At 42.7% G+C, this 24,191-nt stretch overlaps 1 protein-coding gene and 1 long non-coding RNA gene across 11 annotated transcripts in view; one reads left to right on the top strand and one right to left on the bottom strand.

Moving 5' to 3' along the window:
• Positions 1-24,191, top strand: part of NALCN (sodium leak channel, non-selective) — a 378,362-nt gene that overhangs the window by 142,920 nt on the left and 211,251 nt on the right. For 8 of the 10 annotated variants that reach the window (XM_053305984.1, XM_053305985.1, XM_053305986.1 and 5 more), the window contains 2 exons: positions 19,841-19,983; positions 20,124-20,228. In XM_053305984.1, the coding sequence (XP_053161959.1) occupies positions 19,841-19,983; positions 20,124-20,228 (248 nt within the window). Of the gene's footprint in view, positions 1-7,623; positions 7,816-11,962; positions 12,067-19,840; positions 19,984-20,123; positions 20,229-24,191 lie in introns of those variants that run through there. The other 2 variants (XM_053305989.1, XM_053305993.1) reach the window with 2 other exon arrangements.
• On the bottom strand, positions 5,114-7,657 carry LOC128349545 (uncharacterized). Its single transcript, XR_008318843.1, has 2 exons — positions 7,579-7,657; positions 5,114-5,576 (listed from the first exon to the last, which is right to left on the bottom strand). It is a non-coding gene; the product is annotated as an uncharacterized LOC128349545 (long non-coding RNA).

Below are 24,191 nucleotides of genomic sequence, written 5' to 3' on the forward strand. Positions count from 1 at the left end.
TAATTTTCTTGGTGTCAAATACCACCTATACACCATCTTATAATAATTTTCTTTTAAAGTATAATATGCAGTGAACTTTAAATCAGTTTTCCATAATTTTCCCCAAGCAGCCATATCTATATGACCCATATCTTGAGCCCATTTTATCATAGTCATTTTAACCACTTCATCTCTTGTCTCCTCCAAAACCAACAACTTATACAGAGACTAATCTTTCATCATCCTTCTCAAGTTGTGTGATCTCAACATTTGATCCTCAAATCCAACTTTAAGATCTTTCTTATAAATTTCATTTAGCTGATGGTACTGAAACCAGTTACTAACCAGATTTTGTACTTCATTTAGGTTTTTTAATTTACAGCCCTTCTCTTGAAAACATAACAAATCCCTATAGGTGTACCCCATTCAGATTGCATATTTGTCTCTTTACATGCCAAAGCTTCAATCGGGGATACCCATAATAAGAGTTTTACATTCCAGCCTTTTTTTATTTTTTACCCACACTCCCATTAGACTCCTTCTTACATAGTGATTAAGAAAATCTTTATGCACTTTGCTTTTATCATACCACAGATATGAGTGCCAGCCAAACCTTCTATCAAATCCTTCCAAATCAAGTATTCTGCGATTTCTTAATGTTATCCATTCCTTTAACCACGTCAAACAAACAGCATCGAAATACAACCTTAAATCAGGCAGGGTAAGACCACCTCTTTCTTTAGCAACTGTTAAATTTTTAAATTTAATTCTTGGTCCTTTCCCTTGCCAAAAAAATTTAGTTATGTCCTTTTGCCATTGCTTGAAGCAGGTTAACATATTAATTATAGGAATAGTCTGAAAAATAAACAACATTTTAGGTAAAACATTCATCTTCATAAATAAAATTCTTCCCATTAAAGATAAGTTCGTTCTTATGTTCTGATTCTTTAGTCGTAGCCCCATTTTCCCACTGCTCCTTGACTTTCATTACTAGAGCTTGCAGATCATCACATGCTCAGCTGTCAGAGTGGTGTCATCAGCATAGCGCAGGTTATTGATGTTTCTTCTTCCAACTTTAAAACCACGCTCATCTTCCAGCTTCTCTCAGTATATGTTCAGCATATAAGTTGAATTAATAAGGAGAAAGTATACAGCCTTGTCTTACTCATAGGAACCTGCTGTATACTGAGTCAGACCCTTGGTCTGTCTAGCTCAGTATTATCTACAAAGACTGGCAGTGGCTTCTCCAATGTTGCAGGCAGGAATCTCTCTCAGCCCTATCTTGGAGAAGCCAGGGAGAGAACTTGAAACCTTCTGCTCTTCCCAGAGGATCTCCATCCCCTCAGGGGACTATCTTACAGTGCTCACATGTGGTCTCCCATTCAAATGCAACCAGGGAGGACCCTGATTAGCTAGAGGGACAAGTCATGGTTGCTACCACAAGACCGGCTCTCCTCTCCAGACCGGCTCCCCTCTTTTGCCCATCTGGAACCGGTCTGTTTCACCATGTTCCATCTGGACTGGCTTCCTGTCCTGTGTATAGGTTTCTCATGAGAAAAATGAGATGTTCTCTGACGCCTATTTTCCTAAGGATACCCCACAACTTGACATGGTTGACTCAATCGAAGGCTTTTCTGTAGTCAATAAAGCACATATTGACTTCTTTCTGGTATTCTTTGGCTTTCTCAATTATCCAGCGTGCATCAGCAATGATGTCTCTTGTTTCTCAGCCTTTTCTGAAACCAGCTTGAACATCCGGCAATTCCCTTTCCACAGAGGGCTCTAATCTGTTGAGCATCTGCACGTTAGTACTTGTATACTCCCCTCAACCCCTGCCACAGCCCCGCTCACCTCAGAGGTCTCTACACCCCCACCTAAGCCACATTCCTGCTCCTCTTCCTCCATCCCTTTACTCCATCCCCCTCACCCCTCTTGGTCGTGGCTGCAGTGTTGCTGGTGCCTGTTGGCCAAGCTGCAGCCTCCTATCCCCAGAGATCTCCCTGCCTGAACCCCGCTCCTACTCCTCCCCACAGGAGCAGCAGCAGTGGTTGACCAGGCTGTTTCTCGCTGCCGCCACCACCACGGCCACTCATTCTCCTCAGGCCCATCCCTTGCCTGCCTGCCTCTGATAATTACCTTGGTAGCCACAGACAGCAGCAGTGGTGGACTGGGCCCTTCCTTGCTGCCAGTGCTGCCATGGCTGCTCATTCCCCTTAGGCTGCTGACAGGCTCAGGCCTGTCCCTCGCCCTTCCTTCTGTCTCTCTTCTCCTCTCTTTCTCTCTCCTCCACTCACTTCCCCACTCTTTCTTCCCCCTCCCTTCATGTTTTTCCTCCCTCCCTCCCTCCCTCCCTCCCTCTCTCCCTGAGTTAACAGATCTTGTTCATCTTGTTTCCTCATCTAATTCACACAACAGCAGGTCTTTCCTCCCTCATGACCACTCTCTTCGCAGACCCCTGCCTGCTATCTGTCTGTCTATCTATCTATCTATCTTCCTCTCCTCTACAATCAAGAACATCTTCCAATCTGTAACAGTTGCATTCCAACTGATCTTAACCATCACAGGCTCCTTCTCCTTATCTGCATATGGAATCCCCATTGCCAGTTACCATGGTGCCACAGGCTCCTCCTCCCTATCTGCATATAGAATCCCCACTGCCCAATCACCATGGTGCTTCTGCTCTCACAGGCTCCTCCCTATCTGCATATGGAATCCTCACTGCCCAGTCAGGTGCTTCTGCTTGTGAACTCTCACTAGAGCTGCCACACACAGGATTAGTGACGGGTATGCCTAGGATAAATAAATATATAGATTGTGTGATGGTTTGTGCAATCTGTTGAGTCTCCTGTCTTTGGTATGAGTATGTAGACTGACCTCTTCCAAACTGTTGGCCACTGTGTCGTTCTTCAGATTTGCTGGCATAGTTAGAGCCTTGACTGATTTTTCTTCTGTTGCCTGCCATATTTCTGTAGCTATTCCGTCTATTCCTGTAGCCTTCCAAATTGGTAATGACCGGAATGCTGATCTACCTTCATCTTCCCGTACTAGAGGTTCTTGCAAGTAGGGGATATCTTCTAGAGTATCTTGGATGTTGACATCCCTGCTGTACAGATTTTCAGTATACTCCTTCCATCTCTGTGTGATCTTCTCTGAATCAGTTACTATCTGTCCTTTGGCATCCCTTAATATATCAATTTGAGGTTGAAACCTCCTTCTGAATTCAGAGATCTTTTGGGAAACTTTCCTTGTTGTTCCATGTCTATTTCCATCCTCGGGGTCTTTACAGATGTCATTGTAGTATTGCTCCTTGTCTCTTCTAACAGCTTTCTGAAATACCCTATTAAGTTCCTTTGTGAGGCCTTTATTTAAAGGGCTATACTCTATTTCAATTTAGAACCAACTCAAAGGAGGCTGGATCTGACTCAAAATGGCAGCATTTTAAAATGAGGAGAGTTTGCATGTTGACCTCACACCATCACTGCCAAAGCCTGACAAGGTACTTCATCCATACAGGGCCCTGGAAAGAAAGATATTCTATTGTGTGTATGGTTGGAGAGAATGATGTATGTTGTCTAATTTTGTCACACCTGAAAATTACAAGAGAATGGCTGCTTAACAGGAATGGGAAGCCAAGAAGATTTGTAAAATAATGTTCCTGGGGTGAAAATGCTGTATCCTGTCCTGGTAAGGGGTAGAGAAGGAAACTGCAACTACCAGCTTTCCTGTCTTCTCCCATTCAAGCAGGGCAGGAAACTCCCAGCCATAAGACCTGTGGCAGGGATGCAAACTAGAACCAGTATGTTTCTTAGCAAAAGCAGAAATGGCAACGGCAGGCTTCCACCGACATTACTCTCTAAGGCAGTAAGGTTGACTTCCAGTACATGGCCTGACTACAATTTCCCCAAATAATTTCTATTTCTCCTATTTTGCACTGAAGAGACACACATCTTTCTGAACCAATGCTAACTCTGTATATCAGCTATCTTTACTGTTTTTTCAAACAGGGGCCACTTGGCAACAAAACACAAAACAAAACACCTTTCAGATGTGAGAGCTGTCCCCCCTCCCCATTGACTTCTGCACAGTGCTGAGCTTTTCCAAGTGCTGGGGGGAGGAGGCTCTAAGGGAAAAGAGCCCTCTAAGCCCCAGCACCAGCTTGGGAGGTGCACAGGAAGTGCTGGGGAAGTGTAGTCCTTCTCAGCTCTTTTCCGGGGTGGGGAAGTGCTGGAAGGACTATGCTTCCTTGTGTAGTCTGGGGAAAGTGTAGTGCTGTGGAGGCTGTGTGGAGTGTTTGGCTTTGGCCGGAGCTTTGCACAGTCCCTGTAAACAGAAAGGGAGCTATTGTCCATTCACTCTAAAATAAGATGCTGAGCAAGACAGTGGAGTGCTGGCTTTGTATTGTTCTAGAAAAAGGTTTTGCTGCGGGTAGAGCTTGTTACCTCTTCTGTGGCTCATCGATTGGCAATGGATTTCATCCAACCACACTTTCCCCCCATGTAGTGCAGAATTTAAAATGTTGCAGCAACTGCATGTAAAATTAAATTATTTATGTATAACTTTTCCAAAGCGTAAGAGATTTCTCCATCTCTGATAACTTTTAGAAAGTCTCTAAAGATGCATTTATTCACCCAAGCTTTTAAACTCGACTTGTGGTTTTAAATTATTTTAAGGTTTTAATTTGCTTTATGTTGCTGTAAACCGCCCAGAGACAGAGGTTTGGAGCAGTGTACAAATATAATAAATAAGGAAAGAGTGGGCCATCAATCCAAAACACCAAAAGAGTCCTAGGGTATCAAAATCCCATTAGCTTTCTCTAGATGCTAGCAGTCACAGTCTCTTATATGCACAAAGTGCATCATCGCCACCTAGTGGCAGCCACCAGCTTCAAAAACAGTGCAGGGAAAAGCTCTCTGTGTTGAGAAGGGGGCATATTTTTCTTTCTTTCAGATAAACTGTGTGGTTTGACAACAATGTTTGAGGTGCCTTGAGGGTAGGGCAGGAATGTGAATAGCATATTTTCTCTTTTTTAATTGTCTAATTAAATATAACACTCTGCTCACCAGGACCTTCACATAAATGAATGCATTGACAAACGTACAGATTTTTAAAAAGATATACAACTAGCGGACTTAAATTAGTTTTAAATAATCCAGTTCATATATTCATTCAGCCTAACATTTTAAAATTTTACTCAATGGTACAGGTTGTTTAATGCAGGCAAAGCTGCTAATGGGGACAGGTGGCAAGAGAGAGAGAAATGCTGACTGGTTGACACCTTATATGGTGATATGAAGCCAGGCCATAGATCCATCTAGCTCAGTGCTGTCTGATCTAGCAAGTGGTGGATTTCCATTGAAGATTGTTCCTAGCCGTGCTGCCCAAGACCTTTTAGAGATGCAGTGGATTGAACATGGAACTGTTGTCTTTATGTAAGGCGTATACAAGCATAGATTGAGCAATGAGCGAATGCACTTTCTGCAACTTCCGTGCATCTGGTGCACTTTCTGCCTGTGGAAGAAGGAAGTTCAGGTAGCCTCAGTCTCCTTTGTCTGGTGGTGTTCCCACTCTGGTCCCTCAAAGTTAGGTGATGCAAAATGCTAAATAAATGATAAATGCCACTTAATTGTTCTGAAGTAAGTCTGTGTCTGTGTACACAGCATGATCTGAAAATGATATCTCTCCCCACACCCCAAACAACACCACTCTGCCATATGAATCACTGGAATATTGTTCATTATCATGGCTCACTCAGCCATGCAGCTCAGAGCTTTGGGCATTGGGTGTGATCCTCCGTGAACTATCCTGGGGATGGGGCTGCAGTTCAGTGGAGTAACACACGTTTTGCATGTAGAAGGCCCCAGTTTCAGTCTCTGACATCTCAGTATAGGACTGGGAAAGACTGCCCTCTGAAACTCTGGAGAGCTACTATCCGTCAATGTAGACAGTACTGATCTAGATAAACCAAGGGACTCACTTGGTATAAGGCAGCTGCAGATGGCCTGAGTTTTCGGTATCAACATATTTTCACTGGGTAGCCTTAGGTAAGACACTGTACCGCAGCCGCAGCTCTTTACCTGCAAAATTCTAACACTTGTTAATTTGTTGTAATGATGCATAAGCTAAAGACTGTCAGCCATGTCGCATGTCAAAATGTGATGTATGTATTTTAATAGTAATTGGATCTATTCACTGCCACACAATTCTGTTATGAAAGCATTTGGCGATATTTGTTAGGCAATGAGGCTGTAAGTGGAATTTACAGATATTCCCTCAGCGGCTGCTATTATCTCTTTGAAGAGGAGCCGAACCCAAACGTGAAGTATTTTCTCATCTTTCATACAGAATGGGATTTGTTTCCAGTCTCATTCTGTGCTTTGAGACTCGTGTAAAAGAAATACGGGTGGAGCTTAAGAGATAATAGATCTTAAAAGCACTTGGGCCACTCCGTTGAAGGGTGCAGAGATGACAGATGAGTCGTGGACAGGAGAGGGGTGTGGAATCTGTGTTCTCCTGCCACTTTTGCTTTTGAAACTGCATCCCCCTCAGCCATGTTTCTCCCACCTGGGGTTATTTTTGGCATCCACCAACCCAGCCAGGAGAAATGCAGCTGCAGGGAAGGATTGCAGATGGGGAAAGAATGCGTGTGTGGTGGGGGAGGGGGGGCAGAGTTCGTCACCCCTTTCCTGCCCACCACTGTTTTGCTTTGAATCTTCCTCCTGCCTTGCAGCTATCTAGCAGACCTACATCAGGGGCGTAGCAAGGTTGGAGTGGGCCCAGAGACAAGATTTTAAAATGGGGCCCCCCCACTCAAAGTCCAGGGCCTCCGCACACCCCAGGCCCCCAAGGATTTAAGTCTGATATTCCAAAATAAGTATGCTGCCTGGAAATACATTTCACTGAATACACACATGCACACGTCACAATATATAGAGATATACACTGAGTACTATACATTTGTTTTACTTTTAATGCCTAGAACACACTAGAAAGATGAATGATTAAAATGGGCCCCTCGCTGCAGATTAGCAAAGGAGACTTTCAACCATGCAGGGTGAGCCTATGTTTGTTTTCTCAGAATTCTGAACAAATTCAGTCAAGTTTGATTGCAGGAGGTTTTTCACAGGAGGCTTTTAAAGCCCTTTAACACACCTCTCCTCTGGAATAGAGGTGCTGCATTCACATGTTGGCCAGATTTACCCTGAAGTCCCTGCAAGTAATTGGGGAGCAGTTCACACACAAGAAAAATAAAATAAAATAAAATAAAAGCAGAAGACATGCTTCACAGTTCTCACTCAGACCTTCTGGGTTGCAAAACAACTTGAACATAAGTGCATTTATAAATGTATGAATGAATGAATAAAATAAATATAATACTGTTTCTTCCAGAAGTTTTTGTAATTTTCTGCCATGAAACAAGCCACTTATAGGACTTTTTAGATAGTTTTTTTTAAGCCAGCAAATTTTCCAAGCTGTTTAAAAATAAATAGTCAGAGACTTCTCAGTCCCTCCCCCCCCCATATCAAAGCCCTATGGCAAGCAGATGCCTATATATCCAGGGGGGGCGGGGAAGGTAACCACAAAAAGGAGTTCACACTCTACCTGGCAGCAGGGGGTCTTCTGCTGCAGAGAACAGTGGAGGCCTCTCTGGCTGCCTCCTCCTTCCTGGCTGGCTTGGGCCCTACTCGAGTTCAGGCTTCACAGAGGCCTACACGAGGCCTCCGTGGAAGCCCCGCCCACCCGCCGATCAGCTGAGAGGCGGGAGAAAAGGAGCTCTTTGCAGCTTGTCTGCTGCTCGATTGCCGGCCAGCAGAACAAGCAGGAGAGACGGCGAACAGGGCAAGTGGCTGAGGGGCCTTGGGGCTGGGCAGGGGGCAATGGGGAGTCACGTGAGGTGCCTCTGGGGGGTCCCTCCAGGCAGTGGGGCCCCCAGACAACTGTCTCCCCTTGCCCGATCGTTGTTACGCGCCTGACCTACATTACAACACATTTTGGATAGGATTCCTTGGGTGTGGACTAGGGAGAAATAATGCTTTTTAGTTACTTTTATAAACAACTTGAATGGGAGTATAGAGAGCAGCAGAAACGTCTTGCAGCATGCTATCTGGATGGCGTTTTCCTACTTCATGGCCCAAGATGGGCTATAAACCTAAGGATGAGTCCAAAAGCCTCCATTTTGAGAAACCCTGCAGCAAAGACAGAGCATCCTTCTTCCTATTGAGATCAAAGCCCTTTTCAAAAATTATGGTGTTCAGATGTCTATACACATGCACAATATTTTGTGTGAATGACTGTACCGGAATTCATTTTAAGAGTAAACCTAGGTCCAGGCCCCTTCAAATGCAGGATACAGAGAGGAAGTGCACTGCTGTACCTATGATCAACATAACATATGAATAACTGTACCTCCATACAAATTTGTACCTGGTGTACACCATATACAGATTTTACAAGTGTTGAACATAACGTGTGAATAGGGCTCAGATATGAGGATACAACCAGTCCTTAAAAGCAGCGGGGGCTTGTGTGAGAAGTTCCAGTATGATGATGGTAACGTATGATGTAGAAGTTTAGCTGCTGCTGATGCAACATGGTTGATGACTGCAGGGGAGTACTGACTTTGTCTCTGAGCCTTGTTGGTGAGGGATTCTTTTGCCTTTGTTGCTCTGTATGCTATTCCATTTCAGTTCATTTTGTTCTTTTTAGCCTTTAGCCATAACAAAACACCAAGAAGATGAAACATTTTACAATCAAGCAGCAAAATAACTTAATACACTGTCAAACATCTGTGATACAGCAAATTATGACTTATGCCTATCTTAGGCCAGATTTCTGTCATCGGGTAAGGAGTGGAAAGATATAAAATAATTCCTATTTTCCTTGCTGAGCACCTGGTCACACAAAGTTTTTCTGACATAGTGTGGAATGTTTCGTTTGTGGGTTGTTGTTTTAAAAAACTTCCTCAGTGCTCATCCTGATGGTAAAATAATTATGAAATGTCAAGCCTTGATTTATCCAGTACACAATAGGAAAGGGCTTAGAAACTCTGTCAAGAGAGGGAGTCACAGCTTTCTTACTGCAAATGGAAGTTACATTAACTCTGTCGCCTTCTTCATGATCTGGCTTTTCCATCTCTTTGATACATGTCTCCATGATCCTCCATCTCTTTGATGCAACCAAAATGACTTATCTCCAGAATTATCCTGGGCCCTAGAAGGGAAGGAACAAGAGAGAGAGCAATTTCCATGTACTGGATATGACACAGTGAGATTGGCAGGAAAGAGAGGAAATACGTAACGGTAGTTCAGCACACTCAGGCAGGAATTCCTCCTTCCTCTTTAGGTAATACTTCTGTTCATGACTCAGACTTACTCTAAAGTGTCACTTGTGAGAAAGACCTCAGGTTTTCTGTGTCTGTTTACTCTTTCAAATGTAGCTGATGAATACTACTAGCAGTGGCAGCTGATGGTTCTTGGGACTGGGGGAATGCTAGGCAGGTCAAGTGATGGATAGAGCCACATTTAGAGGTGAAGCCAATTGTGGGCAGATGTGGAGGTGAAGCTGGAACAAGGCAGGTGCTTTTGCAATAACTGGCAAAGTATAGATTTGTAACTAATGAGTGGGATCAAAATACAAACACACACACAAGCACACAAATCTCAATTGCTCATCAGCAGATATACAGAGAAATGTGGAAAGCAGCAGTTGCTTCATAGTGCTTAACAGTAGTATGTAGATTGTTTCTAACACAGCAGGATCAAAACACAAGTGTGCACACAAACACAGGAAAAGAACTGTACAAGCCGCAAGAACATAAGAACAGCCCTGCTGGATTTAGGCCCAAGGCCCATCTGGACTAGGACCGGGGAGACCCGAGTTCAAATCCCCATTCAGCCATGAAACTAGCTGGGTGACTCTGGGCCAGTCACTTCTCTCTCAGCCTAACCTACCTCACAGGGTTGTTGTGAAAGAGAAACTCAAGTATGTAGTACACCGCTCTGGGCTCCTTGGAGGAAGAGCGGGATATAAATGTAAAAATCATCATCATCATCATCTAGTCCAGCACCATGTTTCACACAATGGCCCACCAGATGCCACTGGAAGCCTACAGGGAAGAGTTGAGGGCTCTCTCCCACTGTTACTCCCCTGCAACTGGTATTCAGAGGCATCTTGCCTTGGAGGGTGGAGGTGGCCTATAGCTCTCTGACTGGTAGCCGTTGATAGGTCTCCTCCATGAAGTTATCCAAACCCCTCTTAAAGCCATCCAGGTTGTTGGATGTCACCACATCTTGTATCACAGAGAATTCCACAAGTTGATTATGCATTGTGTGAAAAAGTACTTCCGTTTGCTGGTTCTAAATTTCCTGGCAATCAATTTCAAGGGATGACCCCTGATTCTGTTATGTGAGAGGGAGAAGAATTTCTCTCCATCCACTTTCTCCACACCATGCATGATTTTATAGACCTCTATCATGTCTCCCCGCAGTAGTCTTTCTTCTAAACTAAAAAGCCCCAGGTGTTGTAGCCTTTCCTCATAAGAAAGGTGCTCTAGGCCCCTGATCATCTTAGTTGCCATCTTCTGCACCTTTTCCAGTTCTGCAATGTACTTTTTCAGATTTGGTGACCAGAATTGTAAAACACAGACCAGCTACAGTAGGTTGCTTCTATGGAGAGTAGATGTATTCTGATTATTTCAAAAATGAATACTATTAATAATAAATAACAAGAAGAAAGAACTCTGAGCCAAAGTGGTACAGTGGTTATTTGCTGGGCTAGACTGGGGAAATTCAAGTTCAAATTACTATTCAGCCATGAAACTCACTGGCTGATTCTGGAACAGTCACTTATCTCTCAGCATAACTTTCTTCATAGGTTTGTTGGGAGGATAAATGTAGCCATGTGCACCACTCTGGACTTCTTAGAGGAAGTACAGGCTATACATGTCAAAGTAAATAAATCTATATAAGCCACAGGTGTGAAGCAGAGACCAGCTACAAAAGTGGAGAACAAATGAATTCTGAAGTTATGAGGGCAGTTCTGCCTGCCTATTTCAAAAACACATAAACAAATAATAGAAAAACCAGAGTTTTTTTTCCTCCAATGGTGCTTGCTACAGCTATGAACCATCTCCTGTAACTTAGAGGACACCATGGGAAGCAAATTTACATGGGGACATCCTCTCCCTACTCCATGCCTGCTGAACAGCTGGGTGCCACTCTCTGCCTATCTTGGGTGCCCACCATTTAGCCTGAATGTCCATTCTAGCAAGCAAAAAATGTGGGTTTTTAAAAGATAGATCACTTCCTTGATCCTTACCCAATGAACCATAACCCCCAGTGGATATATTACAGATACTGGCCACAATCCAGAGAAAAACCGGGTTAGCTCTCTGCCTAGCAAATGGATTTTTAAAAGTATTTTCCTTCCAACAGACTCAATTCCTTCTCTACATACCACACCCACGCGGAAAGCCACTACAGCAATTATCTGAAAAGCTGTTTGGGCTCAGAAATCCATGCATATACCCTAAAAGAACTTGCTGGCTTCTTATGCCAGTTTCTAATCTAATTAGTCCAGTCTTACAGTTGCTCTTTCTTCCAGTGTTTTATGGCATGTCCGTTTGGGAATGAGTCATAATGCTTTGCATACAGATCAGATCAGAGAGCAAGGTAGAGAAAGCAGAGGTTGCATTCCTCCCTTCAAAACAAACACAAGGAAGCCAGCAAAAGATCAGAAAGCCTACCTGCTTTCTAACCCAAATGGTGATTGGTGGCTTCTGAGTAGCTAAATAAAAATACTCCCCCTCAGGGCACTCTGATTGACTGCCTGAGGTTCAAGTAGCCTAGTTGCTCTCCAATTGGTTTATAAAATTTGTAAAATAAAAGTGAGTATGATCATTGGCTCCTGACTTATTAATATTAATAATTTAAAAGATCTGGGGCTTTTCATTTGTTCTGTGCTACTATTGCCCACCCTCACAACTCTTAAAGCAGCAGTAGGCTGCCGGCAAGAGCAGCAAGGAACAACAGAGGGAGGCAGTAAGCACACAAAATGGAGGCAGAGACAATATGGGTGACTGAGAAATTTAAGGTGAGTGCCGCCCACTTTGCCCATAGATAAAATCTGCCCCTGACTACTAGTAAGTGGACACAGTTGTAAAGGTGAAGGTAATGCCAAATGGAGTAACCATATGTTCCTGAGGATGCAACTGTTACATAAAAGATTGATTTTGACACCACAGATTCCAAACTGTGAACAGTTACCTCATGGTCTGCCCCTTCTTGTGTGTCAAGCAACTTAATTTTTTCTATTCCTAGCAATTCCTTGATTAAATGGCAATCTTTCCTTAATACAGAGTGTGAATGAACATATCCAAAAGAAACAGGCCTTCGTATTCCAAGGGAATCGTGCATACATCTGGTTTTCATCTTTTTGTAGCAACAGTTTCTTGATGCTGTTGTTGATCTATCTATGTGCATGAAGAAAATAATCTTTTCCCTCCAGCTGGCATCAAAACAAGTGGAAATTTTCCCCATTTATTGTTATCATCATTTTTTATAGGAAGACACTATGTAAAATCATTTCTTTCTTCATACCTTTGAGGCAGATGTTCCCCACTAATGGGTTGTTGTTGAGGGAGGCAGCTCCCTTCTTTTCACTCCAAGCAGTTACTGAATATCCTTTTCATTAAAGGATGAAATGTCTTCTTTTCATGTCTTGCTCCTTGTAAATTTGTATTCTTGCTGAGTGAGCACAAATCTGTAGTTGTGGTAGTTTATCCTAGATCATTTGAAACCATCCAAAATGAATATGAAGGCCTCAGTCCTCAAAGGCATCAACTTAAGAGAACATCATCTCCCATATATTCCTTTTCACTCTTTCAGGGCGTAGTAATACATCTTTGTTATATGTGCCACTTGTATCATCAGATTGGCTTCTATAGCTGGTAGGGCCTTTTCAGACATAAGCCCATGTAGAATCCAGAGGAGGGGAAAGTTGAGGTATGCAAGGACAAGATAGTGGAGTAGAATCAGGAACATTAATGGTTTATTGAAATAGATATTATTTACAGAGAGGAATTGCTCTTTCAGTGCTCTTGCTGCTGGCTGTTTGTTGGCCCTGCCTCTACTCCAAGCTGGCTGTTTGTTGGCCTCTACTCTACTCCAATAAAAGTAACTAAGGCACCATTCAAAAGCTGACCTGGATCACAGAATGGGTTAACCAGAAACACCACACTTCTGAGATTTGTTGCCAGCCAAGAATCAACAGGTCTGCAAGTGCAGCTGATTTAAGCAGGCAATCAATACTTCTCTTTTTGGGTAGGCTTTGCACTGTTGGGTTCATTTGATATCCTGCTTCTTGTCTGTTGGTTAATATGGCACTTTTTAAAAGTTTGATTTCAAAAACTTTCTGCTGCTATATAGTGGTTTTGAGAATGTGTAATATTAAAATGCGGTTTAAAACCTTTTGAAATAAATCATTGCCAAAAGCCCAGTGTAATACAGTGGATAACGTGCTGGGCTTAGAAATGCGAGAGAAAGATTAAAATCTCAGTTAAATGTGTATCAGTAGGCGACTTTCAGTCCTCACAGTTCAGGTAATTAGTACTAAACTGGAACTATAGGAAGCACATTAAAGTACTTTGCTTTTAGTATGTAAAAGCTGCATGATAACTGTATCCATAAGTCTGGAGCAGAGATTCTCAACGTTGGGTCCCCAGATGTTTTTGGACTTCAACTCCCATAATCCCCAACCAAAGGCCACTGGTGCTGGGAATTATGGGAGTTGAAGTCCAATAACATCTGGGGACCCAACGTTGAGAATCCCTGGTCTGGAGGAACATTTTGTTCCTGGAAAGGAAATGTGGGTGGATGTTAAGGGAATTTGATGAAGAAACATTGATAAAGGTGGAAGTCACTAACCCTCTTCTCAACAGTGCTTCACATGGTTGCTCTATGCATAGAGGAGGGGCCCTGTCTCCAACCTCCTTGTGCCAGGTGGTGTCACCACTGATCTCCTCCTCATGCCAGGTATCCCCCATCAGCCTTCACATGTTGAGATGAAAATGGGGTTTCTGTGCACATACAGTGGTGTGCACATAGAGCCTCCATGAAGTTTGGAACCCTATTCAATCTGGGTTCCCAGTAACATGGAAAGCTCTCTAAGCACATACTAGATTGGAAGGGCAGCTGGCCCAATCCTGCTCCCTTTCCATGCATAATATAAATGTGCAGAGCATTTATAAGCAGGCCTCTGTATTTCTGTCAAATGTATCTGACAGGTGTGTTAGTGAAGTGGATGAATATAAATGAGAACACTGGACACTCTGTACACTGACAGCAGACCCATGCTTTAGGCAAGGGTTGTATTTGCCATGCGTATGCTCATTTTACACAGGCATTTCCCATAGCAAGTACATAAAGTGTGGGCAATAGATACACATTCTCATATACTCATGTATATGCTCTTGGGAGCTCTTGTTCAGTCAAGTCTTCCTCAGGCCTGTGTACACAACAGCTGCCTAAAATGTGGAAGTACTTGGAGGGCTAAGCTCTTTTTGCTGGCTCTGCTCTTTTGTCTTTAACAAGAGCTGACATGCAGAAGTTTAGAAAGGCAACCTTCTCCTGTCTGAGGATCAAGTGATGGGAGAAGCTTCAAGGATGTAATTTCTGCTGCTGAAGAAACAGAAGGGTCAAGTTGATAACTCTACTGAAAGAGTAGAAATACTGGTTGTGCATTTTGTTTTTTTTCCTGTTTGGTTTGTGGCCCAGATCCGAAACACCGCCATTTTGTCTTTTGTTCGAAATCAGCCAATCCAAAACGCCCCAATTTTGTTCTTTGTTTGAAATTGCAAAATCTGAATCTGAAACATTTTGGATTTTTTAAAAAAAAACAGCCCTGGGGGAAAACTAGTGGGTCGGGGTGGTAGTGCCCAATGGATGGAAGCTACCACCCAAATTTCAGAGGAATTGGGCAAAGGGCTAATTTTTGGTAAATTTTTGAAGTTTAGGATTTCCCCCCCCATAGGGAATAATGGAGGTTTCAGCAAAAGTATAGCTTCACATTGGAGGGAAAGGAGTGGCCCAGAGCAGAGTAGGGGTGGTGGTAGTGCCCAGTGGGGGCAAGGGAGCTGCCAGAATTATTTCAAAGGAATTGGGCAGAGGGCAGATTTCTTAGGAATTGTTGAAGTTTACATGTCTTTAAGGTTCCCCCCTCCCCCTAGGGAATAATGGAGGTTTCAGCAGACCCATAAATCCACCTGGGGGGGCCACTGGGGGGGCCAGGAGCGAGTGGTGGTGTAGTGCACATAGGGTGCCAATCACCCCCATGGGTTGCTAACCCATGTGGTACTGGGTTCTGTTGTTTCTGAGATGTTTTGAGTGTAGATTTTCTGGTAGCATGTGAGAATGGATTCATGGTTTGTCATTGAAAATCTCATATGCTACCAGAGAATCTACACTCAGAACACCTCAGAAACAACAGAACCCAGCACCCTTGGGTTAGCAACCCATGGGGGTGGTTGGCACCCTATGTGCACTACACCACCACTCGCTCCTGGCCACCCCAGTGGCCCCCCCAGGTGGATTTATGGGTCTGCTGAAACCTCCATTATTCCCTAGGGGGAGGGGGGAACCTTAAAGACGTGTAAACTTCAACAATTCCTAAGAAATCAGCCCTTTGCTCTATTCCTTTGGAATCTGGGTTGTGGCAGGCACCCCTTGGGGCACTGCCACCCAACCCACTGTTTTGCCCCTCAGGCCTCCTTTCTGCCCCAAAGACTTGTAAACTTAATAAATTCTTTAAAAATCAGCTCTTTTCCCAATTCTTTTGGAACCTGGGTGGCAGCAGGCACCCATTGGGGCACTACCAGCTGACACATGCTTCTGCCCCCAAAGCCCCCTTTCTGCCCTGAATCCACCCCAAATAACATCAACATCACACATCAACAGCAGCAGCAGAGCTTTGCAAAGAGCCAGGCAGATTTCCAAAGGTCATGCACATCCACATCCCCCCACCCAGAAATGCAATTGATCTACACACAACAGTGTGAAACTACAACAATGAAATGCACACTGCCTGATGCGGTGTGCACACTGCCCCACTGGCCAGTGAGGGTAAAGTCTACCCTTAAATTTCATTAAAAGGAATAAGGAGGCAATTGCCAGCAGATCAGCCCATGCTTTCGCTGGCCAATCTCCAGGCTGGAAATTCAAATAGATGTCAAAACTCAAAATGGAGACTGAAGGAGAAAGACTTTTCGCGATTGCAAAATGGAGTTCCAAAACAGCGGAAACAACAAAACGTTTTGTATCCGAAACAGGGACATTTTGTTTCAGCTACAAAATTTTCTGTTTTGAGCATTGGGTGTTTTGTTTCGGCTACAAAACAGCCGAAATGGCCTGTTTTGGGCACAAAACGTTTTGTATCCAAAATGAAATGCACACTCCTAAGAAATAGTTGGCTGACACAAGGAAAATTACTCAGAAGGGTCACAATTGAAATTAAAAGTACGCATTAGGCAATGATTAATGTCTTTTTAACTTAATGGGACTACTTTGAGTAATTTCCCCCATGTCAGTTGTCGGATTATTGTATGGTAAGCAACATACTATACACTATTGTGTGTTATTGTGTATAAATAGTTAATTATTATATATGGGTTTATGGAAGAGCGATTTAATGGTAGCATTAGCAAAGTTCTCTGAAGTGTCTTTGCTGCCTCTGAAAGTGCTACAGGAGCAGGAACAGTGGCAAGGAAGCCTTTGCCACTTGTGCATTTGAAGGCAGCTTTCCTTTCAGTATGTAAAATCTATACAGTGTGTTCTCATTTTTCACATAACCTATTCTATCCTGTAAAGCTATTGTAGTTGCATACTTTTGATCCCCCCCCCCCAGGTAACTAAATATCCTTAACTATTTTTAAATACTTTAAATTACCCTTCTGGTCCACTGTTTACTAGGATGTAGACTTTTCTCTTGAAGACTATCTCAGCTCTATTGTAAATTTTATATTTTAAATTTAAATCTTCTTCTACCTAATCACTACTTGATACTTTTATAGTTTCATAACTGTAGTTTTATATTTTATCTCCTATTCCCTGCTTGTATCTCATCTCATGTATTTTATAGTTCTTATGCTGGTCTACGACCAAATAAAGGTGATTGATTGATATACAGTGTGCCATCTTGCTTGAGATTAGAATATAGAAAACCTCAAACCCTCATTTCTGCCGCTGTGTGTACAATCTTCCCAATTTTTCATTTGCTTTTCTGTAACTCTATAACAGCTGTTGAACTTCATCTGGGAGGAGGAGGACGATTGCAGGGCTCAGTAAAAATCCCTAGTGATTTCTTTGACACCATAATTAAGAGTAATTAAAACCTTGAAGCTTCAAAGTCTGCCTACATATCCAGAAATAAAACCTCCCATATTTAATTACTCTCATACAATATGATGAGTTGGGCTGGGGAGTGGGGGAGGCTTTTCATCCCTTCTCTAGAAGACAGAGAGAGAATTGATGGACAGATTGCAATAGATAGGTATCATTATGGGCAAGTTTCACTGTCACAATAGGTGTTTGCCAAATGTTTTCTTCCTTTAGCCTGAGTCAGACAGCTTCTTTAAGTAGATGCAAAGAAAATGAAAGAAAAGCAAGGCCTAAGTTGCAGATTTTGAAAATATAATAACCCCTGTTCAAAAATGGATGAGACTTCTCCCCCCTTCCACCCCCCAGAGGTCAGCATTAACAGAAATGTTTTCAGAAATGTCAGAATAGTCTCTTTACTTACACTTGTAGGTTTTTTATTTTGACTGACATACCCGTTCAGTTATGTGAGTGCTTGTTTTTAACACCTCGCCAATCCCAAATTCATATTCCAAATGTCAGTTTGTGGCCTTTTCTTTTAATTGTTCTTAACAAACATTTTAAAATCTATTGTAGCAGGGACTTTTACCCACAGCAGACTTTACTGTGGGTAAAGTCTGGGAGGCTTTACTGTGAAGGCTTTACTGTGAACTCGAAGTTGTCCCAAAACCAACACAAATAGTGTATTTTTTTTAACCCCAGATATAAATCGGGCTACACTCTAACGTGCAGTGAAAAACCTGAATTGTGTGTGAACTGCTCTCTGATAACTCGCAGGCAATTTGTGGTAAATCTGGCCTATATGTGAACACCCCCCCTCCATTCTGGAGGAGATGCCAGTTAAAGGGCTTTAGAAGTCCTGTGTGAAAAACTTCCAGGAGGAGAAATGAACTTTAATGTTACATGTTTCTTATGGAGGAACAAAATTAAATTGAAAAGAAAGGTATTCTACTCCATATGTAGAACAGAGGGAGAATTATGCTTCCTATATTTTAACATTCAGATGTAATTTGAAAAGCATCTATTATTATCTCTCTTGTTTACACAGTCAGACAGGTGTTATTGACTGGTTTGTTTTATCCAGACATCGAGTCCTTCCCAAGGACCTGGGATGGCTGAATTTTATTGTCAATTGTTATAGATATCGTCGCAGAATATAGGCTGTTCCCAGTAAAGCTGCTTTTTGTAATTGGCTGATGGTGATTTCTGTGGCCCCTATGGTGTTGAGGTGCTCTTCAAGGTCTTTTGGATCTGTACCCAGGGCACCAATTACCACTGGGATTATTTTGGTCTTTTTCTGCCACAGCCTTTCAATTTCAATTTGTAGATCTTTGTAATTGGTGGTGGTGGTGGTGGTGGTGATGATGATGATGATTGCATTTATATCCCGCTCTTCTTCCAAGGAGCCCAGAGCGGTGTATTACATACTTGAGTTTCTCCTCACAACAATCCTGTGAAGTAGGTTAGGCTGAGAGAGAAGTGACTGGCCCAGAGTCACCCAGTTAGTATCATGGCTGAATGGGGATTTGAACTCGGGTCTCCCTGGTCCTAGTCCAGCACTCTAGCCACTACACCACGCTGGCTCCTATAATTGATACAAATATAGGTTTTGATTCTAAACACTTTGATTTATTAATACAGTAGATGTGTTCTTGTTCAAACCTACTTGCAGGCAGGGCCTAAATATATTACTTTTCTTTTGGATTATGAAACATGTAGAAAAACAAATCCCTAAAGTGACAACACAGCCAGTATAGGGATCAGTGTTCCCTCTAACAGGGATTCCCAGATATTGACTAAAACTCCCATAATCCCTAAGCAAAGGCTATTGCAGCTGAGGATGCTGGGAGTTGTATTCAACAACACCTGGGAATCCCTGTTAGAGGGAACACTGCTAGGGATTAAATGCACTTGAAAAAGGGGGAGGTTGGTGTTCTACGCACCTCCCCAATTGTACAGAGGTGCATAGGTATCCCATCAATTGCCAAGGCAAGTGGGATCCTTCCTTAAAAACTTAAACCTGGCATGGTGTTATCACTACAATTGATAGGGTGTATGTTAGTGTGTGTGCCAGCCATAGCATTATGTCAGCATAGCCATTATTGTTGAAGCCTGCTTTAAACATCCAGTTTGCTGGCAAAATAGCACAGAAGACTAAACAACTGGAGAAGAAAATCAAGTAAAATACATCAGTTTGTGCATGTATAGCATTTGATTTGTGCACATCTCTGTTTAGAATAAATGGATGCTTTTTCTTCCTGTTGAATTAACCATCTTGGCAATACTTACACACATTGCTCACACTTAGAGATGCATGTGTATGCCTTTGGATCAAATATTACACACTGTAGCACTGCAACAATTGAAAGTTAAAGAAAGGCACTATCTTTCTTTATGGAGGACAGGCAAATGAAATAAATGTGTGATGACTGATTGCTCACTTGGATTTTTTTTAAAATTGCACTAAATATATGTATATTTACATTTTCCACATACAGGTACAAGCATATTTACTGTTTATGAAGCTGCCTCTCAAGAAGGCTGGGTCTTCCTGATGTACCGAGCAATTGACAGCTTCCCTCGATGGCGCTCATACTTCTATTTCATCACCTTGATTTTCTTTCTTGCTTGGCTTGTTAAGGTACTGTCAAAATGGTTCCGTCATACCTTATTCAGAATAAAAATCATATTAGACTGGATTGGCCAGCCCCCACCCCTTTATTCCACTTGTCATTTTTAAAAGTAAGTCATTGGTTTTAAATATGTATAATTCTTTTGTAGAATGTGTTTATCGCTGTCATCATTGAGACATTTGCTGAAATCCGTGTGCAGTTCCAGCAGATGTGGGGGTCCAGAAGTAGCACTACTTCAACTGCTACTACACAGGTAGACATCACTAAAACGACTCTGAATATTTAAATTTTTTATGTACTATTTTAAAAATAAGCCTACATTTGTAATATGAATTCTGGCTTTTCTCATTGTATGTTTACCTCTGTGTTGTTCAACTGTTATGAATACTGTCATATTATATAATGCAATACAGCATCTGATTCAGTATTAAATGATTTAAAAGCCTGCACAGTCCAATGTCTATATGCTTATGATTCACTAACAGTGCCTATACAATGTTTCAACCCTAATTAGATAACAAATGAATTGTTTTATTTTTGTTTTGCAATTACGCTGGCTTCTTATATTGGGCAGCAGCGATAAAGGAAGATGCTGAAAAGGCATCATCTTATATTGCACGGGAGAAGGCAATTGTAAACCACTCCTGTATTCCACCAAGAAAACCACAGGGCTCTGGGGTCTCCAGGAGTCAACACTTACTTGATGGCACAATCTTTCCTTTCCTAAGGGGCTGCTAGCTGAGGAATGAGCGGGCTTTAATTTCAATAGGTCTATGAAAGTCAAGGTAGCTGTGGGAGCTACGGCTCTCACAGGCACAACATTGTGCTGAAACTCAAACAGTGGCAAGAGGGAGAAGACACACAGAAGTGTCATGCTGTGAAGAAGTGAAGGTATGAGAAGGAAGTTCTCCGGAAAAAAGGGATAGGTGTTGGTGCAGTGGGGGGTGATCCAATGATAGGACTGAGTGTGATCAGATTGTTTGGAGTCGGAAAAACAAACACTGAGTCTGTTAGCGCTTTAAAGACAAAACCGATTTGTTAAAGCACAAGCTTTTTTGGACTATAGCTCACTGTGGAAGATGCATGGGATGGTCCTCTAAGTGGGCAAGCCTGGCTAAGAAAAAGGGCACAATCTAGCAAAAGTTAGACATCATTAAAGAACTAACTAGGTGTGTCAGCAGCATGCTCCAGATATTAGAATGCAAGTCATGCCCAACAAGAATGGGGTATGTGTAGTTAAAGTGGAAAGGCATTGTGTGCAAAGAGGTCCTGAACTCTTGCCCTTTCTGTGTTCCCCCATTCCACCAAAATCACCTCTCCAACTACTTTTCCCTAAGTGCAGCTTATTTCTTGTCTCAGAGTCCAGATGGGAGAAAGGACTAGGGAAGTTGTTTTGGAATGTTGGGGATAGCAAAGACAGGGAAAGGATTAAGTGCTCCCATTCATTTCTCTGCTGAAAATTGTTACCTTTTCTTGAAAAGGGGCCAACGAGGTTTGGTTATATGAGGTTATGTGTAAAGTATGGTTTGGCCCTTCAGCATAGCTAACTCAGCTCCTATTGATTCAATGAATTTGGACATGACTAATGTTTTGCTGGTTGTACCCAGCAAACATTTTATAGACACTGGAATAAAGACTCCATTAAAATGCCAAGGATAGCCCTAGGTGTATACCTAGCAGCACCTTGATATTTGCAAGATAAATTAGAATGGATTAGGTGTAGCATTTGTGGTCTGTGGCAAGTAAGCCATCTTGGTATAAAAACAGTCTATTCTTGAAAAGCCTGTCAAAGGGTGGTAGACTTGTTGAGTTTCCAGAAAACAGAGCCAAATAGTGAAACAAGCTGTTTCTTTACTTGTCTGACAGGGTCAGAGGGAAATGGCACATATCTAATGAAAGTTCTATGAAATAAGCTGCCAGCGCCTTTGTAACCCTAACATTTGGAGTTTATCTTGAGCAAATATGAGGAATTATATTATTTAAAGAACTCTCTTTTCTAATTTTCTGTTTTTCAGTGTCATAACCCTAGATAGCTTTGAAACCTGTATAAATAGCTCTGTCCTTCTTGAATATGCTTCTAATGAATTAACTAGGCATGATAGTTGCAGGCGTGTGTGTTAGAATGTGGGTCTGCTGCACAGCTATAAAGTGAGTGGAAGTAAGGGAAATTTAAAGCAGAGGATCAACAGGCAGCACAAGATTCTGAACTCTTGACCCTCCAGGGTGCTTTCCAGATTGTGAGGGAGGAAGTGGGTTAAAACCTGACAACTAGCTCTAGCATTTTGAAGCCGGTTAGAGTCAGCTGCTTCTGATTTTACATCACTTCATCCCTCGCTGAGGCTTTGAGGGGAGAGAGAGAAAGGAGGAGGAGGCAGAAAGCAACTCCGCCCCTGGATCTGCACACAGGGCACTTCCCCAAGGGAGAAGGAGGGAATGAGTGACTGATGGCTTTCCCTCTCCTCCTTTCCCTCCTCCACTTCTGTTTTTTGCACAAGGGCAGCGGACTTTTTTGCACAAGGGCAGTGGACTTGTGCAAATAAAGGGGGGGGGGTCAGCAACTCACACACACACACACACACACACACTTCTAAAAACAAGCCACACTTCTACAGCTGCAATCCTGTGCACTCTTACCTAGGAGGAAGCCCATTGAACTAAATCATTTACTTCTGAGCAATCCTAGCAAGCCTGCAAACTGTTCTCAAAACTCAGAAAACCAGCTACTATTTCAAGATACACATTCGACGTATTAAGCCTGAAATGTCAAGATAAGATCCGAAACAGGCTGTGGCTATACAAACAGCACCCAGCTGTTCCCATCTGCAAGACAGTGTCAAAACCCAGATCATACAAACAGACAGCAAGCCTGTACATAGTGAAACAATTTCAAGCTCCCATCTGGCAAGTCCCCTGCTGCTCTTGGCCTCTTCAGCATCTTCCCACAGTTGTGTCTTCCCCTCCTACAGCCCAAGATGGCCAGGAAGAAACTAGAGGACCAAGTCATTTTGGTGGCAAAGGTAGCAGATAAAGAAAGGATTTACCATCTCTCTCACATCTGCTGCTCCTCCCTGCATATTGCCACCCTCTTCTGCTTCACAGCTATGCAAATGACTAATATTTATTTGTTTGTTTGTTCGATTTCTATACCGCCCTTCCAAAAATGGCTCATGATGGTTTACACAGAGAAATAATAAATAAATAAGATGGATCCCTGTCCCCAAAGGGCTCACAATCTAAAAAGAAACATAAAATAGACACTAACAGTCTAGAGATACTATGCTGGGGGTAGATAGGGCCAGTTACTCTCCCCCTACTAAATAAAGAGAATCACCACGTTAAAAGGTGCCTCTTTGCCAAGCTAGCAAGGGAATTCAAAGACACTGATCATGCTGCCATCTTTTACTTAATCAGGAAACATAATTGCACCTAATTAAGAAGAGTTCCATATTGTCCTTGCTCCTGCCTATAAATGATAGCTCCAACATTAGAGTTGATTGTTTTAGCTCAACCAATCATAGCCTCAGACATAACCTCAGGGCAATGCCTCCCTCAAGTCATTATTCATTGTCATGTGACTCCAGCAAACCCATTTAATTGTCCTAGCAACCATGACACTCACTTGCTTATCAAATGGTTTATAGAGAGACCTGAACAGCCAAACTGGCTCCTCAGTGAAGAGATGTATTTTTATTTTGGGGCTGGTAAGATTTACACGCTGCTTTTCCTATAGAGACTCAAAAGCCATTCACAGCAAGTGGTAGAAGTAGACATGGGCCTCTGGCAGCCCTGGCTTTTTTTACTGGAAGAGCCCCTTACTTCAAGCATTACAATATTCCAACACAACAAGCTCTTCTGTGTCGGAACTAGCGTGCTGTGGACTTATATTTTGCTGCATGTACACCTACTAAGAAACTGCAGCCAACCAGAGCTTCAGAGCAAAAGCAAACGCAGAGAATTATAGGATTCAGATAGGGTGCCAGAGTGCTCTAAATACTTTGCATGCATTGTCTCAGGGATCCATACACAGCCCTGTAACAGGGGCATAACTATAATAGGGCAAGGGGAAGCAGTTGTCTGGGGGCCCACTGCCTTGGGGGGTCCCCCAGAGGCAAGTCACATGACTGACTCCCCCAGCCGTGCACCCGCCCGGGCTTCCTTCAGTTGTATTCATCCTCCGAAATTGATGTGAGACCTGGAGCTACAGTACCATTAAATG

Source organism: Hemicordylus capensis, chromosome 3 (genome assembly GCF_027244095.1).
Source record: "Hemicordylus capensis ecotype Gifberg chromosome 3, rHemCap1.1.pri, whole genome shotgun sequence".
Lineage (NCBI taxonomy): Eukaryota > Metazoa > Chordata > Lepidosauria > Squamata > Cordylidae > Hemicordylus > Hemicordylus capensis.